Raw genomic sequence first — 18,660 nt, 5'->3', positions numbered from 1 at the left:
TAATATGCAGAACTAGAACCTATTAAAACCTTCATTTTTTGGTAACTAAACTAAGGCATAAAGCATGATCTGAAGCAAAATCAATTCAGTATCAGACCAGGGGATGTGCTCCTAAAATGTCATTTCATTCTTCTCCCTTTTGTCTCTTTCTGGGTTGTTGTTCTGCTGATTTTTCTGACCACATAGAATTTTTCATGCAAGCACTGAAACCTGCCTCACTTCTGCATTCTTAATGTAGCCATCCTTCCAAAGAAAAAATATCTGTGTAACTACTGAAATCTCACCAGTAACGCAAGCAATGGAAAAAAGTGAATGTGGTTGGCTTACTCATTTAACAAACACTCATGTGGTTGGCCAGGTCAAAGATGAAAACAAAACCAGTCCTTGCTTTTAGAGAATCTCAAGAGAAAACTTAACTGCAGCAGGTGGTGGAGAGGGGACTGGGCCCAAAGCCAAGGGCTATGGGAGACCCTTGGTCAATTTTCATGGATTCCAGAAAGCAACAAGGTTCAGAGAAGAATCATGACTCGTTTTTAACTTCTACCCCATTACCTACACAACACTTAGAGTTGAAAAGATAACTTGGGGAGGACCAAAGAAATGCTAGCAACTACAAAAATTAAATGTCACTAAGGTTCTTGTGCTGTCCACCTAAATTCTGATTAGAAATCTGATTAAGTGGTAAAAAGCCCATAAAATTCACATCCCCACTGCACAGGAGGGATTGACAGTCCCACTACCTGTCTGCTGCCCACCAAGTATTAACGACATGGAGACAAAAAGCTCTCAGCATGTGTATTGAACCTTTTAAATAGACTCAACCTTTTAAATAGTAGGTAAATGTTACTCCTAGGGAATCTCTCCTTTAGTACTCACAACTTGTGAAGGCAGAAAAAATGTAATGCTACAGTGACTTATGGTTGGAAACCAGGTAAGAACATGCACTTAATTAGACTGCAATGTGGTTAGCTCTCAGTGCAGCCTTCTGATCCCAATTCTACTAATTACTTATCAGGTAACCCTTGCTTGAAATTCTGCCAGGTTTTGTTTTCATTCTTCTAGTTCAACATGAACCTCTGAATTTAAGGTGCTTTGTGTTGTGTATCAGGGAACTTTCAGTAATAGCAGTTAAGTCTCATGAGAAAATAAGATGCTAGGCAGTATTTAAAGGTACCGCAGCAATTTTATTCTATCAAAATAAGAGACTGGAGACTGACTAGATGATGGTGAAGTGGACAGTACTGGCCTGGGACGCAGAGGACCCAAGTTTGAAATTGCCGGCTTGAGCATGGGATCCTAGACATGACCTTATGGTTGCTGACTTGGAGCTCAAGGTTGCTGGCTTGGGCAAGGGGTCACTGGCTTGGCTGGAGGCCCCCAGTCAAGGCACATATGAAAAGCAATCAATGAACTAAGGTGCCACAGGTATGAGTTGATGCTTATTATCTCTCTCCCTTCCTGTCTGTCCCTGTCTCTCTCTTGCTCGCTAATAAACAAACAAACAAACAAACCAAACGATTGGAAACTGCTTTTCTCAGCTTCAACTCTGATCAAGGTAAGAATTTTGTTTTTAACAATCTGAACCTCTAGCCTCATTTACTTTTCAACTTCTCTAACAGCAACACTGGCCAAGTACCAAGTATTAAAATACTGCCACACATTAAGCAGAAACATACACCTTTTACTGTGCATATTAATAAATATTCTTTATTTAAATTTTGCACATTGCGCTTTAACATTACATCCAAACATTTCACAAGTGGATGTCTACTTTGTAAAACCATATATTCAGCTCATTGTCATTTCTGTACAGAAGTATAAGTACAACATTACTTTTTGCCACTAAGTTGCTTTAGTAAGTCTCACAGGAAGAGAGAAACATTTAATGAAAAGAGATGGCTTAAATCATATGGCAGACCTGCGTAGTCACGCAACTAAGGACACAAGCCTGAAGAAAGAACAAACTAATGAGGTTACCTCCACCATCTCCCAAAACAAGAAAGAATCACATTGATTTAAGATAAAATTTTGCCATAAGTCACTAAATTAAGAGTTGTTTTTTTAAAGAGAAGGCGCAGTAGTCATTCTTGAGTGTTTCATTGAAAGACAGAGCTACTTTATTTATTTAATTTGCTCCAGCTGTTGTCAACCAGCCACTACAAATGGGCCTCTTGTGATCATTTAAGCGGCAGTATTTATTAAATTTCTCCTTCAGATGCTGTCGGTATTGTTCTCTATTGCTGTAGAAAGACTGGTTATTAGCCATAAAGGACTGTATTTCATCTTGTGAGATAAAGATATCCTCATCTGAAGTACATTCAGACTCATCCTGAAAATTAAAGTAATAGTTAAGACCATGACAAATTAAGAATGCAAAATGCTATGCTAATGAAGGATAATTAAATATAAAAGCAGTCTAGTTTCTTAGTTTCAGTTCAGTAAAATAAAACCTTTAACTGGACTGTTTCAAAGTACTAAATAAGAATAAAATTGAGCTCAACTTGCTTTGAAACTCTGGATCTATAACTTTGTCATAGAAGCCCATGAGCCTAGTTCATACCAACATACTTTTCTGCCTTAAGACTAAGTGAAGATGGTTACAACTAGTTACCAAATTATAAATAACTGGCCTTATCTTTAGATGATCCTAAATTGAAGCTTTTATTTCTACAAATTAAGTAAACTATACCTTTATAAACTTATATAATAATTCACACAGCAACACAATTTAACTTTATAATAATATACAAAAGAAAAACCTAGTATTTTAAAGGATTTGGTTTCATTAAGATACTAATAGATACAATAGAATAGATACCACCCTTCTCCTTTGTCCAAGCCCCACACAAACTATGCACTGGATCACTTGGAATCATGTATATACTTCATCTAAACCAGTGGTAGCAACCTGGTCCCTACCGCCCACTAATGGGCATTCCAGCTTTCACGGTGGGCAGTAGCGGAGCAACCAAAGTATAAATAAAAAGATAGATTTAACTATAGTAAGTTGTTTTATAAAGATTTATTCTGCCTGACCAGGCGGTGGCGCAGTGGATAGAGGGTCGAACTGGGATGCGGAAGACCCAGGTTCGCGACCCCGAGGTCGCCAGCTTGAGTGTGGGCTCATCTGGTTTGAGCAAAAAGTTCACCAGCTTGAGCCCAAGGTTGCTGGCTCGAGCAAGGGTTTACTCGGTCTGCTGAAGGCCCGCGGTCAAGGCAAATATGAGAAAGCAATCAATGAACAACTAAGGTGTTGCAACACGCAACAAAAAACTAATGATCGATGCTTCTCATCTCTCTGTTCCTGTCTGTCTGTCCCTGTCTATCCCTCTGACTCTCTGTCTCTAAAAAAAAAAAAAAAAAAGATTTATTCTGCCAAACTTAGTGAAAATCCAACATAAAGTACTTGGTAAGTAATTATTATATGCTTTAACTTGCTGTAACTCTGCTTTATAAATTTTATAAAGTAAAGTTACTTCCCTACTTTATAAATCAATATTACTATGGAACCGGTGGGTGTTAGAAAATTTTACTACTAACAGAGATACAAAAGTGGGTGGTAGGTATAAAAAGGTTGACTACCTCTGATCTAAACTATCAAGAAGGAATCTATTATAAGAGGTATCCAAGTTCAGTTATGCTTTTAGCCTATGTGACATCTAAAGGAAGTAACCCAGAAAGTGGGCTCTAGTTCAGATTCTGTATTTTTTCCTGGTCTGGAAGGGTGGCTGCTATAAACTGACACTCAGAAAGGCAGTTTGCTTACAATAACCTTCCTCTTCAAGGAGGCAGACACCTAGACATAAGCTAACTCTACCCTCCTCTCTCAACTAGTCTCGTCTACCTTTGAGACAAAATAGGATGAAGAAACGTGCTCCGGAGTAGTTGCATAAACCATGAGTGGAAGAGAAGAAATTAAGTCTCCAAAAATATAATAATGCCCTTAATTTTTTATCAGACTTCCCCCACTCCCAACTGTAAACCCTCAAAAATATTGTCTGTCCTCCCCTCACAGCTAGCCCATGAGCAATCAGTTATCCACAATAAGACATCATGGCTTACTTACAAGGAGTTCAACTAAGCTCTTGGCACCTTTTCCAGAATCAGGACCAAATGACGTTTCTGTAGGTTCTGCAAACTGTGGAACATTTTTTCTATGCTCAAACCAAGGCAGTGGCTGTCCACCCTTTTCAGAGCTACAGCAGCTTTCAGGATGTGCATCTTTGGTCTTGTCGCGATGAAACACTGTGTGTATAGTACTTCCTGAGGTTTCTCGATTACCTGGATCTGTGATACAGCTTCCGAACTTTTGGGTCTGAAACCATAGCAAGGGATTTTGAAGTAAAAAGGCAGAGATTAATTAGCAATTATTCTTTTTTTTTTTAATTTTTATTTATTTATTCATTCATTTTTAGAGGAGACAGAGAGAGAGAGAAGGGGGAAGAGCAGGAAGCATCAACTCCCATATGTGCCTTGACCGGGCAAGCCCAGGGTTTTGATCCTGTGACCTCAGCATTCCAGGTTGATGCTTTATCCACTGCGCCACCACAGGTCAGGCAGCAATTATTCTTTAAAGAAAAAACAATGCCCTAAAAGTGTATTAAATTTTTAAAAATAATACTGAATAAAAGCAGCTGCTGAAATTAGACACTCCATACCCAACACTATACTAACCCATCCATAGGTATCTCTTTTCATCTTCACAAAACTTAATCTGATAGGGACTTTTATCTCCATTTTACAGGTGGAAAAACTAAGACCAAGAAAATGGCTCAAAATTACATAGCTAATATATTTAAAAGTATTATGAAAAGAATGAATTGAATTTATGACTCTCATGGATTGTTAAATAAATGACCGTATCAGACACACAAATCACAAGATGAGCAACCAATGGAATTGCATAAGGTACTCATTTTTTTTTTTTTTAAGTGAAAAAAACCCTGACCAGGCAGTGGCGCAGCGGACAGAACGTTGGACTAGGACGCGGAGGACCCAGGTTTGAAACCCTGAGGTCACCAGCTTGAGCGCAGGCTCACCCAACTTGAGTGCGGGGTCACAGACATGACCCCGTGGTTGCTGGCTACAGCAAGTAGTCACTCACTCTGCTGTAACCCCCCGGTCAAGGCACATGTGATAAAGCAATCAATGAACAACTAAGGTGCTGCAACGAAGAATTAATGCTTCTCATCTCTCTCCCTATCTGTCTGTCCCTCTCCCTCTCTGTCAAAAAAAAAAAAAAAAAAAAAAAAGTGGGGGTAAAAAAAAAAGACCCTGGCTGGGTGGCTCAACAAATAAAATGTCCCAGCACAGAGAGTTTGTGAGTTTGATCCCCAACTCAGGGCACAAACAAGAAGCAACCAAAAAAATAAATAAATCCTAACTGCAAAGCTGCACACTTGCCACTCCAAGGAAAATCTTGTTCTTCAACAGCAAAGGCTTAAGAATGGCAAGTTGCCCTGGCTGGTTGGCTCAGTGGTAGAGCGTCGGCCTGGCGTGCAGGAGTCCCGGGTTCGATTCCCGGCCAGGGCACACAGGAGAGGCGCCAATCTGCCTCTCCACCCCTCCCCCTCTCCTTCCTCCCTGTCTCTCTCTTCCCCTCCCACAGCCGAGGCTCCATTGGAGCAAAGATGGCCCGGGCGCTGGGGATGGCTCCTTGGCCTCTGCCCCAGGTGCTGGAGTGGCTCTGGTCACGACAGAGCGATGCCCCGGAGGGGCAGAGCATCGCCCCCTGGTGGGCTGAGCGTCACCCCCTGGTGGGCGTGCCGGGTGGATCCCGCTCGGGCGCATGCGGGAGTCTGTCTGACTGTCTCTCCCCGTTTCCAGCTTCAGAAAAATACAAAAAAAAAAAAAAAAGAATGGCAAGTTATGGCACTTACATGTTCATCACATTTCAACATCTTGCTTTTCTTTTTCTTCTTTTTATTTTTTCCTTTGGTGGTGTTCTCTTCGGAATTTGCCCAACATTCAACACAACTATCACCATCATCTTCTTTGTCTTCACAGTGATGAACACAGGAGTCATCACCTGCAGAAGTCAATAATCTCTTATTAATGTGCTTAAATCAGCCATGTGGCAGAAATAATTGGGACGCTTAATCTGAACCTACCGTGTTCGTCATGATTACAAATGCCTTCAGTGCAAGCAATATCTGAACCCTCTCGAGAACCTGTTTCACTCCCTTCCATGCTAGATGAATATCCACAGTCACTACCATTACAGTGCGCAGATAAGCCTGAGAATAAATTAGGTAAAAGTAACAATTAACATACAATATGTTAAGACTAAGAGTGAACCAACTAAGAACCACAAAAAAATTTCAAAATTGATGGTTTATTGAAAGTAAAAAATAAATTAAATAATCAAAATATGATTAGGGATTTAGTTTTTTCTTTTTATCAAATAATAACAAATCAAATACCATAAAGAAAAAAGAAATATTGTCTGCCTAAATATTCTTGGTGCTGTAAAGCAAGTCCTAAGTTCTAGTTTATAGCATCTGTAAAAGTTCTTACATCTAAAAGAAAGAATAAACATAAGAGTTTTAATTTAAAAGAAAAAAACTGTCATAGCAATTACTACAAGTAGAGGCTTCCCAGCTCCCACCCCATTTTTCTCTTTCCTTCTTCTCTCTAAAATCGATAAATAAAATCTTAAAAAATAAAACTGTATTTATTTACCTTTCTTTATTTTAGGGGACCCCAAAAGATTGCCACTGCCAGGACAGGTACACGATGTATTTTCGTTGGTAACAATTACTTCTACACAACTATTACCATCCTCAGTACTGCCACAGGCTTTGCAACTGTTTTCTATGAAGTCTGCTTCCTTTAAGGATCAATATTAAGAGACAGCTTTAAAAAGCTTTACCTCCATACTGGCTTCAGTTTAATTTCTTTAACATTAGCCAATTAGATATGAGTTATAAATAAGGTTAACAATCAAAAAAAATATTCTCACAAAAAGTTATTATTCACTTCAAGACTATGTATGAACCAACTAAAAAGCAAGGTAAGAGTTTATGGTATCAGGTCTAGAACAGCAGTTCCCCAAGTGTGGTCTGCTGAACCCAGCCAGGGGGGTTCCTTAAGTCAAAATTACTTTCATCATAATACTAAGATGTGATTTGCCTTTTCAATGTATTGACACTTAGTGATAATACAAAACCAAAAGTGCAAAAAGTCCCTGGTGCTTTATCACAAATCAAGGCAGTAGCAACCAAAGTGTACTCAGTCACTATATTCTTTATTTGTCAAGCACTCTGAGAAGCTGTAGATAGATGTAAAAATATTAATTTTATTAAATATCAACCCACGAGTAGATGTCTTTTTAATAGCCTATGTGACAAATGGGAAGTATGCTTAAGGCACTTTTGCTGCATACCAAAGTACAATCATTGCCTCAAGAAAGAGTACTTTGTGCAACTGTTCGAGTTTCAAGCTGAACTAGCTGCTATTTTCCCTGAAACATCAATTTCACTTGAAAGAAAGACAAATTATGGATATTCAGACTTGGATATTTAAGACATTTTCTCAAAAATGAATGAAGTCAACCCCATCACTTCAAAACAGTGGACAGTATTTGTTGCCAATGATAATATTTACACTTTCAAACTACAATCAGAATTTTGAAAATCTGCATATGGAAACACAATAAGCTTGAATCTTAGCAATGAGATCAGTACTGCTTTTAACATAATTGATTATCTGGTATTAACTGATGAAATGTCAATACCTGGGAAGACAGTGAACCAATTATGTTTTAAATACCGATGCATTACTTACAAAATCATTCATGAGTAAAAGATCTACTCAAAGTAGAGGACAGACCAATGGATTTTAATTTAACAGAGATGAAAAAGTCACTGATAAGGTGTCAGGGTCCACAATGCAACTAATATGTAAGAAATTGACCAGGTGGTGGTGCAGTAGATATAGTGTCACCCTGGGACGCTGAGGACCCAGGGTCAAAACCCTGAGGTCGCCGGCTGAAGTGGGGACTCACTAGCTTGACTGTGGATCACCGACATGATCCCACGGTTGCTGGCTTGAGCAAGGGGTTACTGCCTCAGCTGGAAGCCCCAGGTTAAGGCATAAATGAGAAAGCAACCAACGAACAACTAAGGTGCCACAACTGTAAGTTGATGCTTCTCATCTCTTTCCCTTTCTGTCTGTCCCTGTTAGTCCCCCCTGCCCTGCTAAAGAAATTAATAAATAAAATAAAATAAAATACTCTTCCCTTGGCCCTGGCTGGTTGGCTCAGTAGTAGAGCATCAGCCTGGCATGTGGATGTCCTGGGTTCAATTCCCGGTCAGGCACACAGGAGAAGTGACCATCTGCTTCTCCATCCCTCTCCCCTCTCTCTTCCCCCTCCAGCAGCCATGGCTCAACTGGTTCAAGCGCAACAGCTCTGGGTGCTGAGGTTGGCTCCAGAGGTTGGCTCTGTGGGGCCTTTGCCTCATGTGCTAAAAATAGCTCACTTGCGAGCATGGCCCACAAGGCAGAGCATCAGCCCCAGATGGGGGGTTGCTGGGTGGATCCCAGTCGGGCACATGCAGGAGTCTGTTTCACTAACCCTCCTCCACTCACTTGGAAAAGAAAAAAAAAAGTTTTTTGTTTCTTTTTAAATAAATAACACTCCTCCCTCTGGCACAATCTGTTTCTCCTCTTCTTGCCCACAGGCACATTTCTTTTTCCTTTCTGCTCCTAAACTCTAATAGCCCTACTTTTGCCTCTGTCACTTGTTTCCAGAGCACATGCAGCCCAGCTGGCTCACTTCTACTATCTCTGTAACTTTCTAAACAAACTTTCTTCGTCTGAAAAAAACCCCAAAAACCTACTACTTCCTTTTCCTACCATATATGGGAGACTTCTTTTTTTTTTTTTTTTAAGAGACAGAGAGAGTCAGATAGGGACAGACAGACAGGAACAGAGAGATGAGAAGCATCAATCATCAGTTTTTCGTTGCGAGACCTTAGTTGTTCACTGATTGCTTTCTCATATGTGCCTTGACTGTGGGTCTTCAGCAGACCGAGTAATCCATGCTCAAGCCAGCGACCTTGGGGTCTCAAACCTGGGTCTTCTGCATCCCAGTCCGATGCTCTATCCACTGCGCCACCGCCTGGTCAGGCGGGGACTTTCTTCATATGCTTCAACTAAGCAATATAGGAAAACAGATCAAATGCAGAAGCAGATATGAGAATACATCGGATCCTTTTAAGCCAAATATTAAAGCGATTTGCTAAAATCCAAGATAATGTTGCCCCTCTCATCTTTTCTCTTGAAAATGTTTTTCAAAGTGTTATTCATGTTAATATATAATGGGGTATTTTAAAAAGAATAACTTTAAATCTCTCCATTTTAATTTCTAGTACAGTAAAATCCACATAAACAAAAGTACATAAGCATCTCACCCCCAAGTGAGAGGAGGGATGATAAAGAGACAGGCTTTCCGACCTGGGATCACCCAGTGACCCACCCAGTGACCCTTGTCTGGGGCCGTTGCTCTGCCCATCTGGGGCCATGCTCAAAACTGAGCTATTTTTAGCACCTCAGGCAGAGGCTCTACGAAGCTATGCTTAGCACCCAAGGCCAATGTGCTCAAATCAATCAGCCTTGGCTGCAGAAGAGGAAGAAAGAGAAAGACAGAGAGAGAGAGAGAGAGAGAGAGAGTGAAGGGAGATCAGGGAGGGGTGGAGAAGCAGAGATGGTCTTTTTCCTGTGTGCCTTTATTGGAAACTGAATCCGGGTCATCCACATGCCAGGCCAATGCTCTACCACTGAGCCAACTGGCCAGGGCAGCACCTTAATTTTTAAGAATGCAAAGGGATCCTAAGACCAAAAAGTTGAGAACTGCATGCCTGGAGTTAACTTTCCACATCTGAACTTTGATCTGACAGCATACTAAACTAAGGCCAAGGAAAAGAACCATCCAACATTGTCTTTATAAAACACACATGATGTTAAACATTTTAGCTTATACAGATTATAGTAGGAAAAAGTGTTGGAGCTCACATTCTGGTAAAACATAATAAAAATGCCAAATCTAGCAAAAAGCAATACTCTCTGTTCATGAGTCAATATTAAGGAATATTACCTTCTCTTGGCTTACTTCCTTTTCTTCTGTTTGTAGGGGAGTAGGAATGTCACATACACATTTATTTTTCCGTCTATTCTTCCGTTTTTGGCGTTTCTTTTCTTGCTTGAGTTCTCTTACTCGTTCCTCCTCTGAAAATTCTTCACAAAGTTGTTCCAATCGGCTAATACCTTGTACTTTTTCCACAGTCATCTATTATGAAAACAAAGTTAAGAGTGAATAATTGGTCAAAACTTCCTTTATTTTCTCTGAAAAGTTTCATTTATTAACTTTAAATGATACCAGAAACACAGGAACTGATATTTTATGCTGAAATTCTGTCAGTCCCCACAAAGAATCTCAAACTGTAATACTTTAAGTCTTAAAATCTACTCAAAAGGCCCTGGCCAGTTGGCTCAGTGGTAGAGCGTCGGCCAGGCGTGCGGGGGTCCCGGGTTCGATTCCCGGCCAGGGCACACAGGAGAAGCGCCCATCTGCTTCTCCACCCCCACCCCCTCTCCTTCCTCTCTGTCTCTCTCTTCCCCTCCCACAGCCAAGGCTCCATTGGAGCAAAGATGGCCCGGGCGCTGGGGATGGCTCCTTGGCCTCTGCCCCAGGCGCTAGAGTGGCTCTGGTCGCAATAGAGCGACGCCCCGGAGGGGCAGAGCATCGTCCCCTGGTGGGCAGAGTGTCGCCCCTGGTGGGCGTGCCGGGTGGATCCCAGTCGGGCGCATGCGGGAGTCTGTCTGACTGTCTCTCCCCGTTTCCAGCTTCAGAAAAATACAAAAAAAAAAAAAAAATCTACTCAAGAAATTAATATACAACTAATCCCTATAGGAAAGGTAGACATGCACACTCCTATTCCAAACCAGCATATTCTAATTTCAAATTGCAGAATTTTTTTTTTTTCCCCTGAAGTTGGAAACAGGGAGGCAGTCAGACAGACTCCCGCATGCGCCCGACCGGGATCCACCCGGCATGCCCACCAGGGGGTGATGCTCTGCTCATCTGGGGCATTGCTCTGTTGCGACCAGAGCCATTCTAGCGCCTGAGGCAGAAGCCATGGAGCCAACCTCAGCGCCCAGGCCAACTTTGCTCCAATGGAACCTCCACTGCAGGAGGGGAAGAGAGAGACAGAGAGGAAGGAGAGGGGGAGGGGTGGAGAAGAAAATGGGTGCTTCTCCTGTGTGCCCTGGCCAGGAATTGAACCTGGGACTCCTGCATGCCAGGCTGATGTTCTACCACTGAGCCAACCAGCCAAGGCCTCAAATTGCAGAATTTTAACACAGCAAAGTAAACATTCATTTCTTTAATAAGACTAACTAACCTCGCCGGACAATCTAGTCTGAAAACACAAACATACAAGGAGAAAAGGAATAAATCTGTTCAGCAGGAACTAGTACAAATCTCCTTAGACTCTACAAAACAGTGCTTTAAGGTCAGGACAGGCTTCTGAAAAAAGGTTTGTTGCTTTCATACCATTCTCAAAAGGGACTAGTGAACCAGTTACAGATTACAACCATGTCCTAGAATATAACAAAATATTCACTAGCCAAGAATTTGTGTTCTACATAGTGTAACTGAAAAAAGGTTACCAAATTGCAAGCACTAAACCCAATACCAACATTATACAAGTGTACTTCAAAATCATGACATTTCAATAGCATTTACTTCATATTATTAGACATCAGCAAGCAAACTGGGATTCATCAAAGGCTGCTAATTTGGGGGCTGCTTTTAACTTTTCATTCGTTATATTTCATGGCAGCATCTAAAAAGCCACGACTGGCAAAATAATAGGACTAAAACAAAATCTACAAACTTCTTCTAAAGTCCAGTTCCCCAGGAAACCTGTTCCCTCTTCATCCCCAAAGCCATAACACTGTATCAGTAGACTGCAGCCCTCTGAAGCAAGGTGAGACTGGTGGCTTACATTAAGATTCAGTCCAATAACTTGACTAAACAATCTTGAACACCGAGGCAGCCCAATGTTCTTACCTCAAAACTCTTACGTAGAGCATCAACACCAAGATAGAAAAGCATCTGCCACGTCTGCTCTTCTGCTCGTAGCTTCTGCCAGATCCGATGCAGTCTTTCATAAAGATGAATTCCCAAGCAGGTCAGAACTTCTTCTTGAGCTATATCTATTGTCTTAGCATGCCTTTCTCTTCGCCTATAAAGGAGAATAAATCACACATAATCCTAATACTCTTAACTGAAACAGTAAAAAATGGATAACACATCTTCAAGTTCAGGTTTTAAACACAGTCTTCATACCTATTAACCTAATAGGATGACAGTTACACAATCAAACTCAGTGTATAGATAAATGCACAGGCACATGTATATAACCAATGAGAAATACACATGCAGGTAGAACTCAGTCCTAATGTTGCTAAAAATAAGGTAATTCAGGAACTGGCCTTAAATAGATGGTTTTTTGGCACAGAGAAATCACATAGAAGGGTCCAGCTCACAGTAGGTAGTACAGTTCCTTTAACCTTCCAATTACAGAAAAAGCCTATTTGGCTTTGTTTGTTTCTTTTTTTGAGGGTGAATGAAGAAAGGCAATACCAAACTGATTCAATCACAGGCAAAAGCCCTCTAGGACAGTCTTTAGAAGTGTCCACAGAACTTGAGAATGGTACATAAAACACGAAAAAAAAGAGGTTCCATTTATTCTATAAACAACTTTTCCTGATATTATTTTCACAACAAAGCCACAGATAAAATTTTAGGTTTTTATATAATTTAGTAACATACACAGTTCATGAATTACATTAATGAAGTATTTCTTAACCCCCTGATGCAAAGACCTCACTTCCTATGCAGAAACTATTAATATGAACAAAATTTAAATATGGAAATGCATGATGGAGGAGGAAAACTATCCCTTTTAATCATCTTCAAATGAAAATGATAATCTACAATAATGAAAGCCAAAAAAAGCCTGTCTACTTCAAGCAATAAGACCAAACTAAACACTACAGAACACTTTATCCCTATTACTTATTTTGCTTAGTCAATTAAGAAATGCATTTTAAAGAAAGCAAAATTTTTACAGGCATACTTTTTACATATATCATGTATACTGAGGCAGGTGATGGAAATAAACGTTCAGTTAATAAAATGAAGCAAAGCGCTAGATAGCCCATTCTAGCAAATTACATACTCATACCCTCCTGCGAACTCTGGCTCAGCACGACCCAAAAGATGTGCAATGAAGTCTGTTTCACAGCAGACGTGTATGTGTCGTTCATGTGGACAGCACCGCAAACCTTCGTAAAGTGCAGCACAGTAGCCCTTCTCTTTGCTGCAATCAAGTTCACCAATAAGGATGTTGTATGCTCGGAGGACTTTGTTTTTGCAATCAGTGCAAAACCTGTTGAAAAGAAAAACCTCAAAATTAAGAAATGGCTGTGTAGCCTGACTGGGTGGTGTTGCAGTGGATAGAGTGTTGGACTGGGATGCGGAGGACCCAAGTTCGAGACCCCAAGGTCGCCAATGTCACCAGCTTGAGCGCGGGCTCATCTGGTTTGAGCAAAGCTCACCAGCTAGGACCCAAGGTCGCTGGCTCAAGCAGAGGGTTACTTGGTCTGCTGAAGGCCCACAGTTAAGGCACATATGAGAAAGCAATCAATGAACAACTAAGGTGTCGCAACGAAAAACTAATGATTGATGCTTCTCATCTCTCTCCATTCCTGTCTATCTGTCCCTATCTATCCCTCTCTCTGTCTCTATAATAATAATAAAAATAAAAAAATAAAAAAGAACTGGCTGTGTAATAAAGTATAACGGTGCTACCAGATGATGACACTGCCCTCCTATATTAAAAAAAGGCCTCACACAATAACTCACATGGAAGGTAAATACAAATTTAGAGATTACATGAGTCTAGCTGTATCTCCATTTGCAAGTGATTTTTAAACAGGGCTCTTAAAGAATGAGGCAGATTATGCACTTGTTAGTTCATAAAATATATGCCCAGAAATTATTAGTTGTGAAGCACTAACATATCTCCACTTCAAAAGCTATTTTGCACAGGTCAGAAATAAAACAACAGAGGCTACTAACCAAAGACTGTCAGATCTGTCAGATCCCCTTCCTTTCAGCCAGTTGGTATATTCATCCAGTAAACCTTGATTCAAACCTTTACTACATTTTATATTAGTTCATCACTAGCTAAGCATTTGGAGGCTGGGAGCGACAATGGGAGTGGGAAATTGACACATGTATTTTTTAGTTTACTGGTGGATTCCGTAACATTACACATTCTTACCCAAAAATGCATGTTTCTCAATAACAATTATAGACAACATATACATAGAAATGTGGATTAAACTTAAGTGTAAATAATGTAGTGAAAGTCTAGGAAAGCATGTGAATGTAGATAACGAAATTTTCTTCACAAAACCCAACGTGCCCTGGCCAGGTAACTCAGTTGATTAGAGCATCATCTCTCTTTTTCTTTTATTCTTTTTTGTTTTTATTAAGTGAGAAGCGGGAGGCAGAGACAGACTCCAGCATTTGCTCTGACCGGGATCCACCAGGCAAGCTCACTAGGGGGCAATGCTCTGCCCATCTGGGGTGTTGCTCTGTTGCTCAGCAACCAAGCTCTTCTTAGTGCCTGAGGCAGAGGCCATGGAGCCATACTCAGTGCCCTGGGCCAAGTCTGCTTGAACCATTCGAGCCATGGCTACAGAAGGGGGAGGGGGAGAAAGGGAGAGGGCTGGAAAAGCAGATGGTCACTTCTGTGTGCCCTGACCAGAAATCAAACCAGAAACATCCACATGCCAGGTGAAAGCTGTATTACTGAACCAACTGGCCAGGGCCAAACATCATCTCAATATGCCAGTATTACAAATTTGATCCCTGGTCAGGACACATACAAGAATCAACCAATAAATACATAAGTGGAACAACAAATTGATGATTCTCTCTAAAAATCAAAAACAAAATTAAATAATAAAAATAAGAACCAGCCCTGGGCAGGTGGCTCAGTGGATAGAGTGTCATCACGGTGCCAGAGGCCACAGGTTTGATCCCCAGTCAGGGCACATTCAAGAAGCAACCAATGAGTATTAAACTATATCAATGGAACTAAGTGGAACAGCAAATTAATGCTTTTCTCTCTCTCAAATCAATGGGAAAAATGAGAAAAGGGGAGGGGGAGGAGAACTAAACATCATTCAATCAGAAAGAAAAAGAGAATAGAACACTAGTTTCTTTATCTTTGAAATCCTGAAATAAGGAAGAGCCTGGTCTTGTGAAAAAGCCAGACTCATAATATAATTATATTAATAACTGTTCCTTATAGAAGATCAGCTGTGGTAGAGCCAGGAAATTTTGATCTCTTTGATTTAAATTAGTTTTTCTAGGTGAGTTCACCTATACTATTCTCATGGCTTCAGCCAACATGTCTGATTCTCGACTCTACAGCTTTGTTCAAGTCCCTGCCCTTGCCTAGGGGCCAGAACCACACTAAAAAATGGAGGACCGCACTAATTTCCAATAGGTAACATGTTAAATTCACTGTCCAAAACCAAAGGCAACACCGTTCCTTCCTTATGTCCCCTTCCATCCCTATTAAAAACATCACCATTCACAGCCACCCAGGATGAAAACCTCAGTTAATTCCAACTTCTCTCCTCAGGTTCCCCGTTTAGGGGTGAACTCTATTGGTATCAATTCTTCTTTACTTGTGTGTAGGTCCCATCTTTTCAATTCTCTCTTCTCTGTTTTAAATCGCCTAGACAATTTCTAAAAAAGCTTAAGTGGCTTCTGTTTCTACTTTTCCTAGCTTTAATGCCTCTCATACCAAAATAATTTTTTAAAAACAAATCTGGCCTGACCAGGCGGTGGAGCAGTGGATAGAGCATCGGACTGGGATGCAGAGGACCGAGGTTCGAGACCCTGGGGTGGCCAGCTTGAGCACGGGCTCATCTGGTTTGAGCAAAGCTCACCAGCTTGGCCCCAAGGTAGCTGGCTCAAGCAAGGGGTTACTCAGTCTGCTGAAGACCCACGGTCAAGGCACATATGAGAAAGCAATCAATGGACAACTAAGGTGTCACAACGAAAAACTAATGATTGTTTCTCATCTCTCTCCGTTCCTGTCTGTCTGTCCCTATCTATCCCTCTCTCTGTAAAAAAATAAAAACAAATCTGATTATCTCATTCTCAGTTTAAAAACCTCAATGGCTACTAATAAAAGTCAAACTTTATTAACGTCTCAGTGACTTCTTCTCTTACTCAACCTATTTCTAGCCATATTTCCCAAGACTCATCTTTCCCTTCATGATCCCCACTCCCCCAACTTTACCTGCCCTGTATACACACCAGATATGTAATGGACTAGTTTGAATATAATTCATGTGTTCCTACTCCAGTCTTTTTTCTTCTGCTTCCTTCCCAATCCTCTCCACATCTTTCTCCATTTGCCTAAATCATGTCCATCCTTAAAGCAGCCTTCTGAAGTCCCTGGATGGTTGGCTCAGTGGTAGAGCATTGGCCCAGCGCGTGGATGTCCCGGGTTTAATGCCCCATCAGGGCACAGTCCATCTGCTTCTCCACCCCTCCCCCTCTTGCTTCTCTCTCACACTCTTCCCCTCCTGTAGCCATGGCTCGATTGGAGCGAGTTGGCTCCAGGTGCTGAGGATGGCTCCATGGCCTCCACCTCAGGCGGGAAGAAGAGCTCAGTTGCTAAGCAATGGAACACGTCCCAGATGGGCAGAACCTTGTCCATAGTGGGTTTGCCGGGTGGATACCAGTCTAGGCTCATGTGGGAGTTTATTTCTGCTCCCCCCCGTCAATGAATTTTATAAAAGCCTTCTCATACTTAGAATTCAACCTTCCTCTGTGTTCCTCTTATTTGACTTATACTTCTTATTATACTATTTACCTTTATGCTGTCATGTAAAAGTTTGATACACAAATCTTTCTGGCCCAAGAGTAGATATCTGTTTCTTGAAATGAATGTATGTTAAAATAGAGACCTGACCAGGCAGTGGTGCAGTGAATGGAGCATCAGACTAGGATGCAGAGGACCCAGGTTTGAAACTCTGAGGGCGCCGCTTGAGTTGTGGGCTCACCAGCTTGAGCGCGGGATCATAGACATGACCCATGGTCACTGGCTTGAGCAAGCGGTTACTCACTCTGCTGTAGCCCTCTGGCCAAGGCACATATGAGAAAGCAATCAATGAACAAGTAAGGTGCTGCAATGAAGAATTGATGCTTCTCATCTCTCTCCCTTCCTGTCTGTCTGTCCCTATCTGTCTCTCTTTATCTGTCACACACACAAAAAAAGGCTCTAATCACACTTGGTAAACAGAGGCAAAAATGTTGACAAGTAAAATTTAAAAATTAACATAAAATGGTTTAAAGACCTAAACATTAAGACCTGAAACTATAAAATTCCTAGAAGAAAACATAGGGTAGAAAAATCTCATGACACTCAGAGAAAGTAATTTCTTTGATATGACATCAAAAGCATAGGGAAAGAAAGCAAAAAAAGACAAATGAGACATCAGACTTAAAAACAGTGAAAGAGCCTGACCAGCTGATGGCGTAGCAGATAGAGCATCAGACTGGATGCAGAGGACCCAGGTTCAAAACTCCCGAGGTCACCTGACCAGGTGGTGGCGCAGTGGATAGAGCATAGGACTGGGATGCAGAGGACCCAGGTTCGAAACCCTGAGGCCGCTGGCTTGCGCAAGGGGTCACTCACTCTGCTGTAGCCTCCCAGCCCCCTGGTCAAGGCACATATGAGAAAGCAATCAATAAACTAAAGAGCTGCACCTGACCAGGTGGTGGCGCAGTGGATAGAGCGTCGAACTGGGATGCGGAGAACTCAGGTTCGAGACCTTGAGGTTGCCAGCTTGAGTGAGGGCTCATCTGGTTTGAGCAAAAAAGCTCACCAGCTTGGACCCAAGGTCGCTGGCTCGAGCGGGGGGTCACTTGGTCTGCTGAAGGTCCACGGTCAAGGCACATATGAGAAAGCAATCAATGAACAACTAAGGTCGCAACAAAAAACTGATGATTGATGCTTCTCATCTCTCTGTTCCTGTCTGTCCCTCTCTCTGACTCTCTCTGTCTCTGTAAAAAAATGAATAAATAAAATTGAAAAAAATAAATAAAAAATAAACTAAAGAGCTGCAATAAAGAGTTGCTTCTCATTTCTCTCCATTCCTGTCTGTCTGTCCCTATCTGTTCCTCTCTGTCTCTGTCACACACACAAAAGAAGACTGCAGGTTTGATTCCCAGTACGGGCACATAGAAGAATCAACCAATGAATGCATCAATAAGTAGAACAACAAATCAGTTTCACTCTCTCTCTTAAAAAAATCAGTAAGTACAATTTAAAAATATTGAAAGTGACTTTTCTTGTTTCAAAAGTAACCTTGTGATCCTGGCCAGAAAGAAGTAAGAGCATTGTCCCAGCACACAGAGGTTGCAGGGTCGATCCCCCAGTCAGGGCATGTACAAGCAGCAATCAAGAATGCACAACTAAATGGAACTCAGTAGAACAAGGAGTTGATACTTCTCTCTCTCTCTTTCCCACCCTCAAATCAATGAAGAAAAAAAAGTAA

At 41.3% G+C, this 18,660-nt stretch overlaps 1 protein-coding gene across 2 annotated transcripts in view; it reads right to left on the bottom strand.

The window, feature by feature from the left end:
* Positions 1-2,073: 2,073 nt before the first annotated feature.
* The window catches only part of GGNBP2 (gametogenetin binding protein 2), a 42,016-nt gene continuing 25,429 nt past the window's right edge, over positions 2,074-18,660 (bottom strand). The window contains exons 7-14 of one of the 2 annotated variants that reach the window (XM_066363201.1): positions 13,248-13,457; positions 12,074-12,248; positions 10,097-10,288; positions 6,682-6,829; positions 6,111-6,236; positions 5,880-6,028; positions 4,067-4,315; positions 2,074-2,329 (exon numbers count right to left, since the gene is read on the bottom strand). In XM_066363201.1, the coding sequence (XP_066219298.1) occupies positions 2,126-2,329; positions 4,067-4,315; positions 5,880-6,028; positions 6,111-6,236; positions 6,682-6,829; positions 10,097-10,288; positions 12,074-12,248; positions 13,248-13,457 (1,453 nt within the window). In that variant the 3' untranslated portion in view covers positions 2,074-2,125. The remainder of the gene's footprint in view (positions 2,330-4,066; positions 4,316-5,879; positions 6,029-6,110; positions 6,237-6,681; positions 6,830-10,096; positions 10,289-12,073; positions 12,249-13,247; positions 13,458-18,660) is intronic. The other variant, XM_066363202.1, reaches the window with a different exon arrangement.

Source organism: Saccopteryx leptura, chromosome 2 (assembly GCF_036850995.1).
Source record: "Saccopteryx leptura isolate mSacLep1 chromosome 2, mSacLep1_pri_phased_curated, whole genome shotgun sequence".
Lineage (NCBI taxonomy): Eukaryota > Metazoa > Chordata > Mammalia > Chiroptera > Emballonuridae > Saccopteryx > Saccopteryx leptura.
This window is presented reverse-complemented; position numbering and strand designations above follow the sequence as displayed.